General features: G+C 38.6%; 1 protein-coding gene across 5 annotated transcripts in view; it reads right to left on the bottom strand.

The window, feature by feature from the left end:
- Window positions 1-22,035, bottom strand: part of Tpst (tyrosylprotein sulfotransferase) — a 72,504-nt gene that overhangs the window by 3,013 nt on the left and 47,456 nt on the right. For 2 of the 5 annotated variants that reach the window (XM_077414473.1, XM_077414475.1), the window contains 7 exons: window positions 19,955-20,064; window positions 4,925-5,135; window positions 2,585-2,718; window positions 2,002-2,110; window positions 1,276-1,470; window positions 701-954; window positions 57-254 (listed from right to left, as the gene is read on the bottom strand). In XM_077414473.1, coding sequence (XP_077270599.1) covers window positions 57-254; window positions 701-954; window positions 1,276-1,470; window positions 2,002-2,110; window positions 2,585-2,718; window positions 4,925-5,065 — 1,031 coding nt within the window. In that variant the 5' untranslated portion in view covers window positions 5,066-5,135; window positions 19,955-20,064. The remainder of the gene's footprint in view (window positions 1-56; window positions 255-700; window positions 955-1,275; window positions 1,471-2,001; window positions 2,111-2,584; window positions 2,719-4,924; window positions 5,136-19,954; window positions 20,065-22,035) is intronic. The other 3 variants (XM_077414476.1, XM_077414477.1, XM_077414474.1) reach the window with 2 other exon arrangements.

Genomic DNA, 22,035 nt, shown 5'->3' with positions numbered 1-22,035 from the left:
CTATATGTAACAGTAACAACTGTAACAGTCGTGCAGCGTAACAAATGGGCACGTACCGTCTGGTGTTGTCGCTAACTAAACTGTCCGGTGCGCCATAAACGGGCGGATTTGCGTAAGGATCGTAGCCGAGCACAGAGAGCATCGGCGCGATGTCCGCCATCTCCCGCACCACATCCTCGGGAATGTTACCGACCCATTTGGTCAGCGCCGCCAGATTTACAGGCTTTATGATTTGGTCCGACGATCTCTCGACCCTGTCGTCGAATGTGATTTTAATGTTCATAATGCGAAACGTCATTTTATATACACACATCTATTTTATCGTATATTATTTACATATAAAGAGACACGGTACAGAGTCTCGCGCCGGTATTATACGCGCAGCGAGATTATTTATAACGTCACTCTACCGTATTTTAAATATTATTCTAATGCTGACAACGCGAAAAATTAATTCGTCGTATTATAACATTATCTGGTATTAATAATGCAAAGGATTATTTTATTAATACATTGCCACATCATTTTCGCATTATTAATACGAGAAGCATCATATTGTCACATTATTACCTCGTGTCAGGATTAATAATATTATTCTGTCATAATACATTACTTTAACGCGCGTACATGCGTCTCGCTCGAATTCTGGAATATTGTTAGATCTAAATGCGCTGCCACTTCCACCGCTCTTCTCGCTTACTTGCTCAGAGGCACTCCGCCGGGTTTGTTAATGAATTCCTCGTGATGCATGACGGACTCATTCCACGGCACGTCCAGATAGTTTAATATCTTCTTCATCCATTGGCGCGGATGAAGCACCAGCTGTTCGTAAGGGACCATCAGACATCTCTCAGGTCCCAGTTCCTTGCATTGGCCGTACATTACGGAAATCGCGTGATTCCACCTGATGAGAGACTGCCGGTAAGACGATAAGTCGAATCCCGTTATGGTGACCTGTGAAGAGAGAGAAGATAGATTTTTCTTCTCTATGAGGAGAATCGTATTGTACTATTATGTGCTAAGAAAAAAAAACGAGGCGAAAAAACATATAGGATGCGGTGTGCAGATTATAAAAATCTGTAATAATAAAAATAAGAAAAATCACAAAAAGAAATTAATAGCAAGAAAAGTTTCTCAGTAAAAGAAATAAATATATAACCCGCAATATTTTATTTAAAACGTAACTTGATAAAGAAACGACATGACTGTCGCAAATAACCCAATATATTTTTAGGAAAAAAAAAGAGAATAACGTTACGCGAAGTTCTTTTTTACCTTCCTGGATATGATGGAATGCACCGTCGCGCGTCCGTCGCGCACCATGAATATAAATTTTGCGTTCGGAAAGAGCTCGAGGATGTACGAGCCCATCTTCAGGGTGAGTGGATCCTTGTTGCACAACCTCGGCGCAGGCTCGGCGTGTCGCGCTATTATTTCCAAGCAGAACGCCGCTATCGCGCTGTCTATCACCTAAAGAAAAATAGCGCACTCTCGATAGTTCAAGCCCCGTAGAATCCTCCTCCGTTCCGTGTCAGCGTTGTTCCCAAGTTTCGTACGTGTAGATTTTAATTTTAATTATTCATGAGAGATGAGGGTTTGGAGAAGTTATCGTCGACCTCTTACATCAGCTCTTAGACTAACACGACCAGCTTACGATTTACACGGAAAACTTTATAATTTCACGTCGCAGTGATGTAATTATTCAAATTGCGCACGCAAATTTTTTAAAACCTTCATTTAATTTCAGAGAAAAGAGATGCGCATTTAAATACCGTGCAAGCGCCCCGAATAAATACGCTGCGCTACAGCGAGAAGTCTTACAGAGTACTCCTCGCGTTTATCAAGTGCGCAAGAGAGGTGTACCACTCTCGATAAAATAGGAAAAACGTTGAAAACTTTTTCCTACTGCGAATTTTTTCGTTGGGCGATGCTTAAATTATTCAAATCTGTCTCCGTGCTGAAATATACCCTTTTCCGCGCTTTTCAGAACGCAGACTTTACCTCTTTCGAGATCCCCGCCTCGGTGAGCCGTACGTTTTCCTTCTCGGACTTGGACCAGTGCATCTTCATCTGGAGAATCCGCGGTATAACTCTGGTCTCTTGCCCGCATCTTAAACAAAGATATTAGATCGAGGGTGACAGTCTAAACGATTAATAATTCGCATCAGATTTCAGAATAAAATTCTAAATTTCATAACGTGTATTTACATATGCGTATTTTTTAATACTTTATGATTACACATTTATGTAAAAAATATATCTGGTCTTGGTGATTACAAATTTTATTTTGCAACGTAGACGATGCTGTTATATAATATGGATATAAATTTTTTTACTGCCTTTTGCAGAGTTCGCTCTCATGAAAATTTAGAAATATTCTGGATGCTGTACCAGAGACAGATATATCAGCTACAGAAAATCAAATCGATGCTAATACAAGTTTACAAGTGCTTGACGTCTATACGATAACACAATTATCCTCTTCGTGCACTTTTAACGATTTCCACTCCAATTGAATTGACTTTTATTCATTTATTTATTTCGGCAGTTATACATCATTCTAAATGGTGATTGCGACACTTACCTCACGTCAGGGTGCGCGTCCAGCATGGCACGCATTAGGGTTGTACCTGATCGTGGTACACCGCCGATGAAAATGAGCGGCATGTAACGGTCGTACGTGTACGTCTTGCGATCAAACGGCCCGATCACGTGTTTCTGTTCGGTAAATTACAACATAACAATTAAAGACCGTACGGAAAGTAGAGTTAGAATACAAAACCCAGAATAGAATTTTATTCATAATTTTATGTGCGATGTAATATGACAGACATTTAAAGAATCAGAATGCACGTACACGTACACAATACATATTAAAATACACGTATATACGTATCAAAATACGTGACAAAAAAAAATTATAAATAAACTTCTATCCTGTGCGAACCGACGTGAATCATAGATCGTCTAAAGCGGGCTTTAAAGTTTAGTCTGCAGTTTCGTTTTTTGTGTGGGTCTTCGAAAAAGACTGCTGACGAGTGGTTTATTGAAAATTTGTCTGCCGACCTTTTTCACACTTTGATGAACTTTTAACGTCAAATACCTCGGCAACGGCATACATGTCAGATCAGAATTTAGTTTACGTGACTTGAAATTAAACAAAGAATAAGAATCTGTCATTTATTTACTGTGAAACTAATTTACGAAAAACACCTTATGCCTTCTATCGTTTGTAATTAGAAAAATTATGACTGTGCAGTGTGCATACCTTGTACTAAAAAAAAGTTTTACGTCTACTCAGGTTAGCCCGCAACATGCACACCGTTATCTCATTGGGTAACTGATACAAGCGTTGTACTTAAAAATACTTTTTACCGAAGTTACTCTCATAAGTAAGTGGGATATAAACTCTTCCTCGTCGTTCCGTTCCGGTATTTTACCGTAACTACCTTAACGCAATTAAAGTAAGTCTACAAGAAAATTAATAAAAGCGCCTGCAAGTCGACGACGGACAGCGGAAGTAGATCGGGAAAGGCGCGGAGTTGGCTCGGAAGTTAGACTCGTCGTCGGTGTATCGACTTCGTCGGTAGCAGCAAGTTCGTCGAACTATTCTTCAGGAACGTCGGACATCCCTTTCTCTACGCCCGGTAGCGGCAGTTTTGGCGTTGATTAAGGACAAGATGAAGCTTCAGGAGTTGTGCAATTGCCCGCCTGCTAATACGTGGCCTGACGGTTTAAGTTCGTAGACATATTTCTTTTTCTTCTAATCTGGCAGCAACGAAGCGTGACACGATACAAAACACGATAAAATAATTATCTCTCGTTTCTTCGTACATGTTCTCAACAGTATGCTTTGTTCGTAATCTATCATTTAACCCTTTATATATATATCGTCAGACTTTTTTAAAAATAAGAAATATATGTCCACTTTAATTTAATTTAATTAAAAATTGTTTGGGACGGTCTTCTTTAATTAAAATGAGTTCTATGTTACCTTAATAACTTGATATTTATTGGATTTTTTAAAAATATTCTGAAACATATATATGTCCAACTGAACGTCAAAGAGTTAATAAAGTTAATAAAGTATCTCTGCGTCACGGCAAAAAAGTGGAGCGATACTTTGAAGCAGTCGAAAATCAACAACAAAGTTTCTCGTTAAGAATTCTCGGGGAAAACCAGCGAAAATTATGAGGACTTCGAAAGACGAACGCTTATCGAGTTGAGAAAAGTTTCCGACCGATATCTCAACTGCTATCTTTCAATAGAAGAATTGTACTTTTAACGGCGGAGAAACATCGCCGGAATAAATGTATAAGGCGCGCAGCAGAGGAGAAATTCTACTTCGAGGAGAGAAGAGATCACATTTAATTTAAACGCAAAGTATATTCGAATTGAAATGAGTTCCGTCCACGAACCTCATTCGGCCGGGCCACGTATTCGATTGGTGAACTCGTTCGAATTCGATTGTGCGAAACGGAGCATTTAACAACTGGGCACAATTAATACTTTAACAATCATTAATTGCCGATTAATAATGTATAGGGACACTGCCGCGCCAGCCGCGATAATACGTACCCACGCTCGTATTATATTATCGCTATTATTATTCCAATTAATTATTATTGTTATTATCGCGCCGGGACGGGAAGAAGAGGGCCAAGGGAGCAAAAATGAAGTGAGGCTGTTGCAAAGTGGATAATTAAAATTTCTCGCTTAAATAGAGAGGTTAATTTCTGATGAAAGTATACGGAGGCGCATTTTCAATTATATATATTTAATGTACTCCCAAAATCTCTCTATTTTATTTAATCGCGAAAGAATTTGCTCTCTTTATCTTGTCGAGTAATCGGAAAAAGGATGCGATTTCTATCGAAGGCACGGAGGATTACTGATTGATCGAAATCCCCGATAGCGTTCTTACCTCCTTGCTGACCATCACAGCCGCGGGCATGTACCTGGTGGAGCCGCAAATAATGCCCAGCTGGTAAAGAGCGAAGATGAGAAGGAGGCCTACCAGGCAGGCGATGGGCCCCTTTCGGCCGCCGCGGCTCGACAGCAACATTTCGCCCGTCGCGCTAAAAACCACCTCTCACCAGGTACTCCGTGAACAGTCTACTACTACCTCATTGTATCTGCAATGCAAATAAAATCCCTCTTAATTTATCGTTTTAATTCTTTTTCTCGCACGGGACGGGCTTTTCTCAGACATTTAAAGCATCAGAAGTTACGATTTCTATTGAGGGCAAGATTGCAAATTTTATTCTCGCTAGTCCTCGATAATATACGAATCTAGCTCCCGGACTGTACGGTCAGACCGTAATGAGCATTAATTTCTGATCGCCTATGGACTTTTTACAGAGACTCTTTTATGTGATACTTACTTCGAAGTGGCGATCTTTATTGAACGTAAAATCATGCATTTATTTTCTTGCGTCATTAATCTAGGCATATTTCTCATATTGAGACTTAAAAATAGTTAATCAAAAAATTCACGGACTATCAAGCAATGATCTTGATGTGATCGCCAATCTGGTTCACGAACAGACCGCGAAGAATTAATCGTCCAACCTCTCGGAATCGAAGATCGTCAGCTCTGGATTAAATCGAGACAAGTGAAATAGCGCGAAGAAATCCTGGGGGTGATTTTCGAAATTCACTGATCGCCTCGACATTTCACACGTCGGCGTGAAACATATACGCGCGCGGCTCGTTTTACCACGGCTTTTCTCCTCGCGTTTTCCTTCTCTCCGAGCCACTTTTCCAGCTCCCATGAATTTTGCCCGATTCTTCCGGACATGTGCCGTCGATATTGTTTTCGCGCTCGGTACCTTAAGCTCCGTATTTGTCCGGCATGTCGAATTGTCGTAAAATTGATATCCGTGCGGCACCGTGGAGGGAAAGAGAAAGAGAGATCAGCATCAGCAATGGGGTCGATGTTTACGACAACGTCTGGCTGCTGGCACTCACAAAATATTGAACGTTTTTTTCGTTCGCGTTCGCAGTATCTGAATGATACATCCCTAAAATACGCACGCAGCCGTGCGATTATATGCTAATGGACGAATATAAAGAGCCCGGGCATCAGGTGATTGACGTGTATCGAACCTTAAGCTCGAAAAAGGACGACTTTAGGGATGAGTGTCGACAAACAAGATGTCAGGGATCATTGACAATTCGCAATAAGTCTACGATTTCTTGAGAAATTTATAAGAAGAGGATCACAAGCTTCGAAGCATGACTTTTACCAACACTCTTATTAAAAATATATATAAGTAAAAAATTAAAAAAATTGCGATTTTTTTTAAACAATTTCACGGAAAAAATAGTCTCTGTTATTCTGTTACTAGACCATGCGATATAATTTGAACAACGATGTTTAAACAAAAATTGAATTAAAGTACTTACGCGCCGTATTGACTTACAGAGAGACCTGCTGCAATTTTACTGCCTCGTCAGGAAAGTGCCGAGAGTACCGGGTCAAATTTCCTTCTTTTTTTAAATCTTCTTTTACGTTTAAAATCACGATGGGCCTGTAATCGTATGCAACTCGTCCTTGATGTGCAAGTTTAATGGAAGTTTAACGTGCCTTAGAGTAATCTGGCTATTTTAACCGATACCCCATTATAGCCGACGTCGTTGCTTGACTGGCGGGCTAACGAGAACGAATCGATCGCAGGACAAAGGGCGGGCCTCATTTGAGTTTCTAGGAAAGTTATTGATTCGACCTAAATTCGATTCCAATCCATAGCAAATCCTTCGTTAATACTGCGCAATGTGTGGCAGCAACGAAATTAGAATTACTGTAACGGTATTAAATTACAGAATGCACATTTGCTATAAAAATTGTCGATAATCAAAAAAGTTTACGTTTCTGTTTGGAAAAATGTATCTATAAGTATTTAATAATTTTTTCGCTAAAAAATCAAGAAAAAAGGTTCCATATAAAATTATGATAAAAACAGATAAATAAATCCATATAATTGATTTAAAAAAATATATGCCAAAAATAATCAAAAAATGTCAAACGATATAATTCCATAATATCAAATCTCGTTAAAAATCATGGTGACAGAATTGCTGCAAATAAAAAAAGCGTCAGATAGAATTATTATTTCGCTGTACGTTTCGGAGTTTCGATTTCGCCAAACGGTAACTTTGCAATTTGACATGCAATAGCGGGGAAAAATGGTGATTTTTGTTTCAAAGGGCGGCTGCGAATTCAGCGGAAAGTTACGATGTCCATCAAATATTTAGCTTCCACCTGCACGTATAATCGCGAACGGTCCGTTTCTCTATCAAGCTCATCCACCGCGCCGAACGCCGCGCCGGCTCGCTCGCAATTTAAACTTTAATCAGGAAAGCTGTGGAACAATAGCGGCTACGATACAGGGATGCGGACAAAAGATATGCATTATAGACTGGTTCTGGAAAAAAAAATTGAAAATCTCCATTCATTCGAAATTGCAGTGACTACACAATATCAACTATAAACGCTCGAAATGCAATATTCTAGACATCAGGTGGGAGAAAGAGATGAGAGGAAAGAAGAGCTCAATTGCATAGAAATTGGACAAGGATTCTCGTAGTATCCGGTTGCACGTAAATAATTAATGTGATCTTTTAAAATTAGTTTCGTACTAGAGCACCCACAATTTATTACGGGATAACGCAATTGAAGATCATCGACGCGTGATGCACCTATAGTAATAATTGCAATTATAATGACAATAATAATAATAATAATAATAATAATAATAACAGTCACAATAATAATAAGGGATCCCGCAATTTCACCTCTCGTGCGTCATTTTAGCTACCGACTGTCGTTGTATATTCGCAACGTTTTCAAATTCAGTCGAGAGCTTTTACATCACGTCGTCAAATACCCATGGGCTATTTTGTGTTTTACTCGCGTCCTTTAAAGATTTCATGTCAATTACTCGATTTCCCGACTATTCGTTGGAAAACGAAAAAGCAATTCACGTGACGGGATATGTGGCCGTTCGGCAAAACGGCCGCGTTTTTAACGCGATTTAATTCTCGAATTCAAAAGGAAGATTCGCTCCGTTTTATTCGTATATCGTTCATTATCACATAGATGGGACTTCGCTTAGGCGAAGTCGCTGTAGTTTATCGAGATTCCCCTTTGTTCCCCGCTATCGCTATCGAAAGTCGATGGTGGCACGAATTCTGGCGGAAACTTCGTAACTGCGCGTCGGGAACAGAAAGCAGCGGTCAAGCTTTACTTAGCTCGACATTGGCCATTCTTTTTCACTTTTTATCCCCGCGACAAAAATTCCTTTATTACACTGCTTCTGAAAAGCGTCAACCCCCGTTAAAACGGTATTACGTCTACAGCGCCGGCGAAAGAACGGAAACCGGCGGCTTTTTGCAGCGGACACCTCAGCACGTTTCGCATACGGTAAAATATTAAGGTAGTTCGATGACGAAAGGCCGAAGTCAAAACAATGTTTATAATTTTTTTATTTTTATAATTATAAAAAAATAGAATAACGCATCGCAAAGCTTCGTAACGACGTAAAGAGATTATTTAGTAAATAATTTTTACGTTGTTTAGAATAATATTTTGTCTGAAATAGATTTTAAAGTGTGTGTTGACGCGTCGCTTGACTAGTTTTCAACATTAATTATTAATTAAAAAAAAACTGTACGGTGAATCGTGTTCACCTTCAACTATCACAGTGTCCTCTTTCCATCAATATATATTGTTCAGACATTTTTGGCAAAAGATTTTTCGCAAACTCGTGTTATTCATATTAGGAAAATAACCTCTTTTCCTATTAGACCAATGTTAAAATCATTAAAATCACCTAATTTTAAAATTAAATATCTTGAGAACGGGACGGTGAATTATCTTTTTTCTATGCTTAATCGATTCAGGAGAGTTCCTTTTTTCGATATAAAAAATAAAACCTATCACTTTTGGCAAAAGTCGTTCGTCATCGAACTACCTTAAAGATTCATACTGAGAATAGTGAGAATATTACGTAGGTGCAAGAATAAAAGTAATACAAATAATTCATCGAACTTTCAATAAGCAAAAATCGATCCTAAATTCGCCAAAAAATACATCCGCAAAATTTTATTTTACGGCATATTCTGTGACCTCACTTACTCTACTATATATAATTTTAGTTCATATAACATTCTGCTTTCTTATTTTGTCCTTTAGATTTAGATTTTAGATCACTCTCTAAAAAGTATTAAAAAGTATTAAGTAAGTATTAACATAAATAATCAGTTATAATAAAATCATATATAATCATAACGTACTTCACTGTAATTCATATATTTATGTATAAATCGTAGCAGTTTAATATCCATTGTATACAATATCGTATAACATTAAAAATTGAAAAATCTTCTATTTATACACGCTTTAATTAAGAGCGAAAGCTGTAGCTTAGAAATTCACCGAACGACGATAAATTGCTCAGTTTACATACCGAAACGTATTCTCTGATTCATCGATTTTTAACGGGAAAACTGCCGGGATCAGCGGTCGGAAACCGAGCATCGGAAATCGTGAATCCGGAAGCGCAAATGCAACATCGGTTCGCGCGTGAGCTTGCACGCTAATTGAAAGCCCGCGTTCGTATACTCGCGCGCTCGCGTGCGATAAACCGCAACGAGTTAAAAGTTAAACAAATGTCAAATTTAATTTGACTATGCGCCAAAGCTGATGTACCCTAATATCGTAAAATTGACGGAAAGTTCGCGTGCTTCTTATACGAACCCCGGAATCGAATTTGGCCCGCGAAGATAATAATAATCGTCGAAAACATTTCGCCAAACAATTTCGATCTTCTTTTGTAAGATTTAACTGTAATTTTAAATGCTTCTTATAGAGCGCTTTCGAAATCTGTAATATTGTCTGGAATAACAAAAGAAAGAAGGAAAAAGAAGAAAAAAAATGAATTAAATAATTATTTCTTTGATTTTTTTCGTACCTTTTCCGACAGTTCTCAATGTACGTGATGAATTTCCGAACTCGTGGCAATTCCGATTGTCTCTTCGAAAATAAATTCCGCGCTTCGAAGTCCTTCCGCACTTTTGCGGAAGAGTACCGCCGCAAGTTTTCTTCTTCGGGGGATTCGGTTAAGGCGCTCTGGATGTTATCGATCGTCTCAAAATAATGTCCTTTCGGGTGATTCCTCAGTCCGCCGAGGAGGAAAGAAGTTGCCGTTTGGCGACGAAAGCGACGAAGGAGAGTACACTGGGAGCACCGAAGTGTTTTTGAGGTCAAAAACTCTCGCGCAGGATGCATTATCCCGATGCAAAAGCGTCAATGTGACACCGACGTGTTCTTTTCGATCCCATTCTCTCGCGAAGGATCAACAATTTTTGCGAACGCTTGAGAGGACGTCATTTTTGTCCGAGTCGACGACAAGGCACTGCATAACCAGTGCAACCGACGCTCTGAAAAATATCGCGGAAAAAGATTCCAGGCATCGTAACAATATCATCGTAATAATATCACGTATAAAAATCTTCCATTCTCGGATTTTCGTACGAGCCGAAAAACAACTGTGCATGCCACATGATTCTTTATTATCTCCATGTTACCGATTTTCCGCGATAACCCCCGCGAAATGCATCGACGAACAAATTTTAATTACGGCATAGGTATTCGCAAAATTTCGGAATCCAACCTTCCCCCTTCCCCCACCCCCTCTCCCAAAACTCTCGTTCGCGTAACGTGTTTTGTAACCCTTTTAATTTCGCTTCGGCGCGTTACATTTTGGTCAGAGTATAGACCAGCCTTCGAGCGAGATTTAATCGTTCGATTTATCGTTTCGCAGCAAGAGATAATTCGAATTTGTCAGGCTATCCAGGGGAGGGAGTATGGCATCGATCGGCATCAGCATCGACCGCGTGCGAATCTAACGCGAACGAATATCGCGAAAATGAAATTCCGGCTCGCTTTTATTGCCCCATGTCATTTGATTGCACCGATCTCATCGGCCGGTTTATTATTGATGGTACAAATTTTCGCGAAAGTTAACTAGTCGCCGCGAAACTCGCCCGCCAGGCTCGTTTGGTGTTCCAACACCGTCATAGCTGGGGATGAAACGGGATGCAACCGGGTTGAGCGGGTCAAATGTGGCTCCGCTTTAACAATACCCACTTAATTGCGCGCGAAATGTTGCCATTAACCTTTATCCTTTTACCTACAAAAAATGCTTCCTTCAATTTCATCGATAAACATATAGAAATGTATATCCCATCGGGTAATCGGATTAACGATTATTGATCGCGGCAAAGCCCACTTTAGACGATCTATAATTCGCGACAGAATTCAGAATGGGATTCCATTTATGATTTTATGTGCCATGCATCGTGATTTGTGCATGTGCACACTCTGATATATATGCGTTTTGCATTATACACTCGCATTTCAATTCTGCAAATGTTTTCTGCTTCATACGGCGCGCATGAAATTATAAATAAAATTCTGTCGAGAGTAACAGATGATTTAAAATCGGTGTACTAATTTTTAAAGCGAGAGAAATAAAAGAACTGAAAATTTTCGACAATTTTTGATAGCGATATACTTTTCACGCGAATTATCGCGTGCAATAGAGTAGTATATCGCATTATACGTGCTCAGTAATGTATATAATTCATTAAATTATAGTCATTAATAAATTATGCTAATTCGATTACTCGTGATCGATCATGATTTGATAATCGTTAATTTAATGTTAAATCAAATTACGTTTTGCTCATTCGCGTGTGTAACCCGCCAGCAATTTTTCTCGTCCGCAACGTATCATAATTCAAAACGACTACCTCACGTATCGGAGAATTATTATCCGCTGGGATATCCCGTATCCTGAGACGGCGTCCAAATGAAGTTAAGCCACGCGATCTCGCCGCAAACGTAACCGATCGATTTTCCTCACATCGAAACGGAAGATCGGGTCTATAGCGTCTCGGAGAGTCCAGAGAGCAATTTTAGACGATCCATTATTCCCGACAGAATTCGCAATGGAACTCTACGTATGTACAAGGTGTCCCAGAACTATTAAGAGCGTACAATTTGAATTTACGACGGATAATAATAATGAGTTTATGCATTATCACATTTGCGATGTAACGCGTAAAAGGGGTAGAGGATAGTAGATGGAATTTTCTGCGTAAAAAACTCTACTTTTGTGATAATGTCTTTTACATGTATAAATCTTCCAATAATAAAAATGTCAAGACCAATATGTAGTCTTAAAACGTAATACTTAAAAAATAACGAAAAGTTTCAATAAAGATCTGGGACACCATTGTACAGTTAGAAAGCAGCTCCTCTATACATCCTTTTTAATTTCTACAACTTAGTAAACGCGCTGCAGAGACGGCCAAATCGTTTTATATAAAAGCTGTCCAATTTAGTTTGTCGGTCACGTGCTAAAAATAGATTTTTTTTATAACGAACCCGTCGTTTGCATGGCGATCGTTCTCAATTTATATCGAATGCCCGCGGGCAATGGTTCGTAACGAATTTTTAAACGGCTTTTTAAATAACCTACGTATATTGCATTTCACTATGTCTCGTCCCATTACCTCGATTGAGAACATAATTTTTCGGCAGACGTCACGGTAATTGTATTCTTGAGCATCGATAACTATATAAAGTTGCGATATATATTTATAACGATAGAAATAGATATATATCTGTTTCTGCCGTTTATTTAATTGCATTTGTAATTAATTTTGCTAATTCAATATAGTTCAATATGATATACGTATATGTGTGTGCTAAATCATATTGTATATATCTATATAATTATGTAAAGAGTATATTGGATTAATATTTCGTTAAAGACCTGCAAATTGAAAAACAGATGACGTTCCACTAATTATTTGCGGCTTCAAAGTTTAATTCGCGGAAATTGCTTGCTCTCATATTCAATAGTTTACTAACTCGGAAGCTCTATCAATTTCTCGACGTTCTCACCGATAAACACTAACATTTTGCAAAAGATAACGGTTACGTATCCATTCTCCGCCGATGATTCTAATAGGATACCTCATATTTGCATTTAAAAAATTCTCATTGCAACGGATTAAGGCGAGCGTTAAATAACGGGAGGAAAAAACAAAGATTCAAGAAAAGTCTTTTCAATTTCGAGCCGATTACGAAACTCCGTATCTCTACTTAAAGTTTAAGGGGAACAGGAAGCGCCTAATGCAATTTCCTGTTGAATGTAGCGTTTGCACGGCATTCTGGGAAAGTCGATAACCCTCAGAAATACATATCTATATAGAGAAATATCTCTCCTATCGCGCTTTTCGACGCTTCAGGATATTAGAAACGTGCGTGGATTGCGACGAGTGCCGGAAATGGCCAGCGGGCTCTCGATACTTGGATCGAGAATGCTCCGAAATCGAGAAGCAGCCCCGGGAAGGAGGGGAAATAGATTTAATCCCCTCTTGCATCTAGCTGCGGGCTCTCGCAGACTCCATCTGAAACTGCAACTTCCTGAGCTTGCGAGGCGGACAGGTGAACGAATAAACATTTGCAGAACATCAGGGTGTTATTATATCCCGTGACCATCGTGTTTATTCGAGAATTTTCTTTACCCGATTACTTTTCTTAACGGCTCGCAAATAATAGAAATAATAAATATAACGAAAGTAAGTCGCGCAGTAAAATCTGCAGATAATATCTTAATATTGCTAGATAAACGCATTTCCTCGAACGATACCTTCTGCCTTTATTCGTCTACTGCCGCACTAATCTTCCTTTTACAAAAGTTCAATCTCTTCGGATTGTGGCAGTTACGATATATCACGGCAAAACTTTGCGAAAATATACTTGTTGTCGACAAGTTGATTTGTATTTCGTCCAGAGTGCCCGTGGGAAACGATGATTTCGTATTTCACGATCGTAAATTTCTTTTACCGACGCCTCGACCAGAGAGTGCGCGCGCGCTATTCTTTCGAATACGCGCCGGCTTTTTACATCGTTTTGCTTTCGCTTTTGTCGCGCGCGAGACGTAACCTACATTCGGCGAGAAGCGAGCGATAAAATACATGCATATATATAATGCGTATTACATCTCCATAACGTGGCGAGAGATGCGGAAAAGGAACGAGAATGGAGACTGCATAGGGCGATACGCCTGATAAGTATTGTATATTTAATATATTTTTACTACATTTTTTTAATATATTCTGGTCCGACCCTTTTTTTTAACCAAACGAATGCCTGTCGTCATAACAATTTCCACTTTTACTAGTTTTTATATAATTGAAACGAGGAAATTGAATTCAATTTATACATTGCGCCGTCGAGAAAAAAGGACGATGGACGTATAAATAGTGAGCAAATTATTAGATTTCCCATTTTGTGCGCGGCTCTGATTTTTTATTTATTTAAATACTTAACTCATCGACGTTCTAAAAATGTGCGACTACGTGGCTCTTAAAAAAAAAAAATGTTTTCCTATAAATGGATTAATTCTGTAATCAGAATGACGAATTTTATCGTATCTAGGATTTAAATGAAAAACGTCGAAGGACTTGTGCATCGGCTACTATATCGACGTACTGTCGCATATCCACGCGGGATTATATATCGGCACGAGGATAGGTCGATATTTTCCGCGCGACCTTTCGGCCCGGAAAACAGTCAAAAATATATAGAAACGACCTCAAATCCTCGCCGGAAAATAAAGAGCCAAAAAATGGGTACGAGTTGGAAAGCCGCGTTCCCAAGCTTTGCCGGAGCACTCAATTTTTCAATAAGGCGAGCGAAAAATATATAATGTTCTCTTCCTATTCGCGTATTTGTATTTGCATCGCCTCCCTTTTTGTTGTCGTTCATGGACGTTTTTATACGCGAGACAGAGTCCCTTCGCCGGGGATTAAACAGGGTATCGTCGAAAAGAGGGCGACGTAATTAGAGACCGTTCGCGTCCGAAGCTAACTGCGCTCGAAGCGAGAGCGCTTTTTGTAAAATCGGCTTTGAAAATAAGAAAAAGTGCGCGTAAAGCTGACAGAAGTGAAAAATATGCGCGTAATGTTCCTTATGCTTTTCTTTTCAAATGCGCGCTTTCCATATCCGCTCTTTCAGGATAAAATGACGAGACCGGTGATAAATATCGCGATAATGAAACATTTCAAGTTTCACAATTGCTTCGGTTTAACATTAATTTAAATTCGAATATAAGAACCGCATATTATTAATTTAACTATAAATTCGGTTTAATGACATAAATTTATTTGCACATTATTTTGGAGAAGGATCTAATTGATTTTTCCGCCGAAAGAGCTAGAGAACAGTTCGCTGCAGGCTTAAATAATCTGTTGACAAAAGTACGTGCAGGGGATCAGAAACCGCCGGCAAATGCATTGTAATAATACTGATCCCGGTTGTATTTAACGCAAACGACATTATAACGATTATATAATAACGCTGCGATTCCTCTACCGAGTTCGTAGCGAAAGAAATGAAAAATCGATACTATCGCGAAACAGCCAGAAATCTCTCGCCGTTTGCGAACGAGAAAGCGAGGAAAGGAAAATCGGCTGCATTATACGGCTGATAATATTCAGATACTTTACGCCATTTCTTCTCGTCGACTTTATATAGTCGAAACGTATATCGTTCTACAAAAATGAAATAAATCCTCTCTCTTTTACTTTTAGCTTTGAAAATATTTTCTTGCGAAATATAATATATCAATAAAAGAGGCATTAATTAGAGATAATTAAAATGAAATGTAATCTATTAGACTTTCAGCTGCGTTTCTATTATTCGTTGGCTTACGTTATAAAAGCGAGTCCATTAATTAACAATCTACGAACACAAAGATATATATTCGTATTGCGTAATTCACAGGCTTCTACGTATTTATAGTCTCTCTTGGAGACTAACGTTTCAGATCGGCACTCCGATGTTCGCGCGAGTTACAATATAGCACACGATATCCGGTTGGATCTCCGTGATCCCAATTTATAGGACATCCGGGGATCTCATGCGGGGGATAGCATTATCTTTCACGACTTTTTCCCTAAGGAAAAGATTATGCCAAAGAATCCGTAGTTTGAAGGAACATTCAATGATTTGAGGACAACCGCCTGCACGCTGCGGCTTATTTCTGCTCGAGATTAACTAAACTATTTTTAAAATCGCGTGCGATTGTAGCGATTAATTGGATTTTTGCTGAGAAAAAAATCGCTTTCAAATGTGTATCAAAAAAGGGGAAAAAAATCGGCGGCCATTAAAGTGTGCGGTAATATCGCAGAATTACCGATAATGTCGTTTCTCGTTTAACACCTGGAGAGGGAGACTCGGGGGTTGAAAAGATATGAAAATGCAGCGCGAAATCCCTTAATCGCGGTTTTCTTCTATACGCGCATTTGCGCGTAATCGAGCGTGAATTAAATGCAAAGAGTTCGGTACTCGCGTTACGTTCGCTCGCTTTTAACGAGAAGCATTTTCGGCACTGTGACTTTAGTCAATCGCGTTTTCAATTGTAACAAGTGAGGGAAAGAGAGAGAGAGAGAGAGGGTAAGAACAAGAAGCGTTATTGATACCGCAAACGGGAATCGGCTTAAGTGTTTTAGCTGCATTTTAATTGTGTCGAGCTATCGAGCGCATCCTGTTTCGTTATTTTTACTTCGCGAAAGAACCCGAAAGGCTCAACAAATAAAGATATATCTGAAAATACAGCAGATATAATCAATGATAATTTAATAAATAATTTATTAAATAATCTAAAATTGTTCTTGTGGCATCTTATACAGTTAGAACTGCTTTATATCTGGTACAAAATACAAGAAGATGCATGAAGATATATTTATTATATCCTCTTGAGAACATATATATATATATATATATATATATATATATATATATATAAACAATTATATAAATAAATTAAATAGCATTTACATATAGTATAATTTACATTTTATTCTTATATTTAATATTTTTATCCTTTTCTCTCTCTCTCTCTCTCTCTCTCAATTTTTTAATTTTTATTTTTTCCTTTACTGTGCCTCACAGTACAATTACAATCCTTCCTCCCTACCTTTGTCAACGATCCGTCGGGAAGAGACATCTACTCGTCTTGCTATGCGATGCAATGCGATAAACAGTCATCGATTTTGGATCTATCGAAAGATCTACAGCGTGCTTTATGGCTTGTCGCAGGATTCTCGCGAGGGATATCCGGCGCACGTGTGTCAGGAATAGTCGCCGTAAATAGGTATTTCCGTCGTTGGATCGATCTCTCGCCGGAAGGTAACGTTATCCTTTTGTTGCTTTTGTCGTGATTTCTCTCGTGAGCAATGTGTTGAATTGTTTATCGGACCTGTCTCACAAAATAGAGATTGGTCCATCTAATAATTTAGCAGCAGCACTCGACACAGATATTGTCATTCGGATCCGGCCTGTTTCTGATGTATTTTCGACATAAGATCAAAATGTTGCTGGAAAGATCAAGTGAGATCTTTCGCATGCTTCATTGGATAAAATTAGCATAAAAATCTTGTATATTAAAATTTCATAATATTTAATACCAATATAGCATATTTTATTGCTAAATAAATATAATAATTATCGAAGAAATAAATGTGCTGAGAGTTCAAAAATATAAATCTAAAAATAACAATGAACGATAAACGTATGTTTTTTCGTATAAAACAAAAATGTGATATTGTTAAATATTATTATATTATTATTGAAATATGATTTAATAATATTGTAAAAAGAAATAGAGATACGATGAGGCACGATCACATTGCATCCAATCGTACGGAAAAAATCAACATATTCACCGTCCTATGCGGTTCGGGAAATTTTCCTTTCGCGCACAATATATATTAAGGTAGTCAGAGGTAGTCAAGAGCGGCGGAATATTCTACACGTCATATCCTCTTTATTCTGATCAGTAGTCGCGCGTTTTATCGATCTATCGATCTGGATATGAAAGGCGAAACAAGGGCACGAATGACGTTTTAAGGAGGGCAACGGCACCGTTCATCGATGAATAATTCAGCCGTTGCACGTTGATTTGCACGACTCAGTGGAAACGTCGGATTCGATTTCGACATCGATTCTGTCGTTCCCCGGTGGCGCGCTTAAAATGAGCTTCCACTCCGCTCATAATTCGACACGATGAATAAATGACACAGGGTGTGCCTGTCGCCTAAAATTGCCGGTCGACGTGACACTTTAACTGCAGGGGCACCGGCGACAAATTGGAATCGATTTTTCCGCGGCAGTTTCTTCGTTGATATCATTGCCTCAACGTATAACGTTAAGAAATAACGAAAACTGTCACGTATAAAAGTCACGTAAAAATAAATTGGAAAAAAAGTTGAAGTTTAATAATATCTATTAATAGTCAATTTAATTTTCTTTCTCTCTTTTTCTCTTGAAGAAATAAGAAATTACAGAGAAGCATACGCTATTAACCTGGGATACCAGGTATACGGCAGGCCTCAGCGACACGAACGTACCGGAAATTAGAATTCTAATTTCCGTTAGATCAAAACGCGAATCCCACAAGTGTGCTCGTCTCGCGCGTCAATGCCGCGCTGCATATTTCAACGCGAATATTCGCGCCGCGGTCGCAATATACTTACTACCGCGATATTTCATGCGCGGCGCTCTCATAGAGTTTTAACGCATCGCGAGATAATTAGGTCCTGAAGCCAGCCGACATCGCCGCGCCGCGCCGCGCCGCGCGCCGGGGCTGTGACGTGGGATTTTTGCGCTCTCGGAAGTATTCGCGCCTCCCTTCCGCCGAATTATTTATTGCCGTCCATTTATCTTTGCAAATACGCCGACAAATATAAATTGAAAGATAAAGAAACTGCCTCGAGCTAACGTTGAAACTTAACCAGGTTTTTTTTATCGTTATACTTTTCGTTCCGCGCATTATTCGTGGTAATTTATCGGGTGGAATTTATTGCGAAGAAACAGGGCTATATCGAATAGATGTAAATTCGCTTCGTTAATGAGCTCAACAGGTGCGTGGAGAATGAACATCGACTGGAGATTGAAGCCTTTTAACTTCACGCTTGACAACAGCGCGCGCACACACATGTTCGTTCTTGTCGGCGAAATTCACTTTTAATCGGATTATGTATGTGTCTTTCCATCCTTCGTGAGGTCGAATCGCTTTGTATTGCGAATGGAGGAAGCGAAAGAGAAACGAGGAAAATCGGAAGGTGGACTTGGCGAATTAAACGCGAAACGTAGCACGGGTGAGATGAAAACGGAAGAATTCTCCAATTCTTTCCAGAGGAATTCAGAACCGTGGTAGTGAGAAGACAAGGGAAGAAGATGCGCTTTTATGCTCTTCGAGCGAAAGAGAATCTCGTTGGAAACGAACGCCTCGACGAAAATACGTTTGACATAAAAAGATGGGAAATGCTTCTTCTTCAAGTTTATTGCATTGACGCGGGCTTCAAAATTCTAATTCGTTTCGCGATTAACGCAAGTAGAATTATAGCGATATTTAACTTAAAACATTTAATTTAAAAAATATAGATGCTTTTGGAACAAAATAGAAACTTTATTCCGTAGATCAAATATTTTATCACACGTTTTGTACTTTCTGAAAGAAAATATGAATGTTAAATTCTCTCACAGGACGTAATATGATACAGTGATTAAACTGATTGACCGCGCCATGTTAATCTTTCCAATTACTGCTCGAGCTTAATCCTAAATTTTCCGAAAGAGTGTCATCAGAATAAAAATGTCATAATTAAATTAAAACGCCAAAATGAAAATGGAAAATAAAGTTAAACAAAAAAGACACTATTTTTCCAACAAAAAAGATTATTGTTAAAGTAAAGAGCGTATGTATTAAAGCATGTGCTTTCGGATAGTGATTTCGCAGATCGATGTTACGTCTTGAGAGTTAATCCAGAACTAGTTCGCTTAACCGGGTAACTTTTTGGTCACACTCACCCCACTTCGCCCAATTTGACCGCTGATCTTGGATTGGTCCCGGAATAGTTGGTAATCGCGAGACAACGGCAAATAACGGCAATCCCTTCGTCGAGAAGCGGCGCAACCTGCTGAGAGATTTAATTGGCCGTTAAACGATCGTTCGCTCGAGCCCATACGAGCCGAACCGGGCTCTCTCACTCTTCGTTCAATTAACACTAATTACCCGTAACCGTGGTTATAACCGATATACATATATATATATGCCGAAAGACGAAAGGACGCGCACGGTAATAGTTCGCCGATAAATCGATAAGCCGTAAGACGATACAGAATTGAACACGAATGCAAAAAGAACGTTAACGTTAATCTTGCAAATTTTCATCCTGGGTGCTATAAATGTGATTTTGACTAACGTTAAATTTTTCCGCTTTGAATTTTCAGCTTTGAAACGTCCTGCGCGATATCGAGAAATATTGGTGCTATATATTTCGATATGAAATATAATTATCCCGCAACGATTGTAAACGGATTATATTACAGAGATCTTACAGATATATATATATATATATATATATATATATATCTGTATATATATCTGTATATATATCTGTATATATATATATATATATATATATATATATATATATATATATACAGTTTTGAAATACGAACTTGTGGGTGCGTTATTGCGTTTTGGATACAAACCAGACCGGTCTGTTTGGTCGAACCCGATCAAATGCTGCTGTGACCAATTAACAAACGTTCCGCGCACAACGTGGTATTCTTGGATCGCGAACAATGTCGAAATAATTAGCATAGCGAACAACGCGCCGTAGCGGAGAATAAATGCATTTGTTAGAAACAAGATAAATCAAAAGGCTTTTTGTTTATATGTATGTATGTATATATATATATATATATATATATATATATATATATTCGCTGACATATTATTTATATTACAGAAAGTAGAGCGGTAAAGTTTCTCTTCTTCGTAGTGCATGCGCCTCATATTTTTTCTGTAATTTTTTGCACCAGACTATCTTGCTTTATATTTATTTATTAACTTTGGGGTAGTGACATAGCCAGAGATACGTATTGAAAGAGCATTTCTCTTGCACAATAGCTTTTTAGCAGATAATTAATATACGAACACAGCGCTGTGTCACAGGACAAACGCGTTCGTTAGAAAACCGAGATCCTTTCAATCCTTTTAAACGAGACCATTATGGCTTAATGAATATATACGCGCAAACATAAATTTTATAGAAACTGTGTGCGTAAGAGCGCGTAAAACAACTAGGATAATTAAGTTACATAGAATAACAAAGTATACGTGCGCTCTGTATGTGCGTGTTTGCTTAATAGTGGTGACGTCAAAGGGTTGATCTTTTCGCATATTTATATACAAGTATTGTAATTTTCTAACAATTTTCGCAGTTTAAATACGTGACACACTCGTGAAAATCTTTTGATACCGCATGTGTGTGTGTGTGTGTGTGTGTGTGTGTGTGTGTGTGTGTGTGTGTGTGTGTGTGTGTGTGTGTGTGTGTGTGTGTGTGTGTGTGTGTGTAATGTAAAACAGAGATTTTATTAATATAGATAATAAATGTTTCGCATAATATAATTTATTATCTAGAATGTCACTGTTTTTTGAATACAGTTTTTTAAAACCTGTTATACGCTCGCAAGATATCAGACGTCGCTTCATAATATCTCTTTTATAACAGTTCTCTTTAACGAGCGCAAGTAACATCGCAGCAGATCGTTTATGCGCCATGGATTATATAAGTTTAGCAAAAAGCGCTGTTTCGAGGATCGAATGCATTCCGCCGCGATGGATGCGAGGGATGAAGAAGAAGAAGCGGAATAAGAAGAAAAGGAGGAGGAGGGAAGAAGAGACGGGGGAGACAGGCAGCTTATTAAATTCTCTAGCGAAATGCATACAGCAAAACGAATACGGCTACTCTCCCTGGGCTCGAGTTAATAACTCTCTCTTATATATACGGTGTTCTAACTCTTAGTGGAGCTACTTTTCATCTCCGAATTCTTTGACCAATTTGGACTTGATCTTTCCTCGAAGCGGAAATGTCGAGGAA

Source organism: Temnothorax americanus, unplaced genomic scaffold (genome assembly GCF_048541705.1).
Source record: "Temnothorax americanus isolate GAGA-0224 unplaced genomic scaffold, ASM4854170v1 Scaffold36, whole genome shotgun sequence".
Classification (NCBI taxonomy): domain Eukaryota; kingdom Metazoa; phylum Arthropoda; class Insecta; order Hymenoptera; family Formicidae; genus Temnothorax; species Temnothorax americanus.
This window is presented reverse-complemented; position numbering and strand designations above follow the sequence as displayed.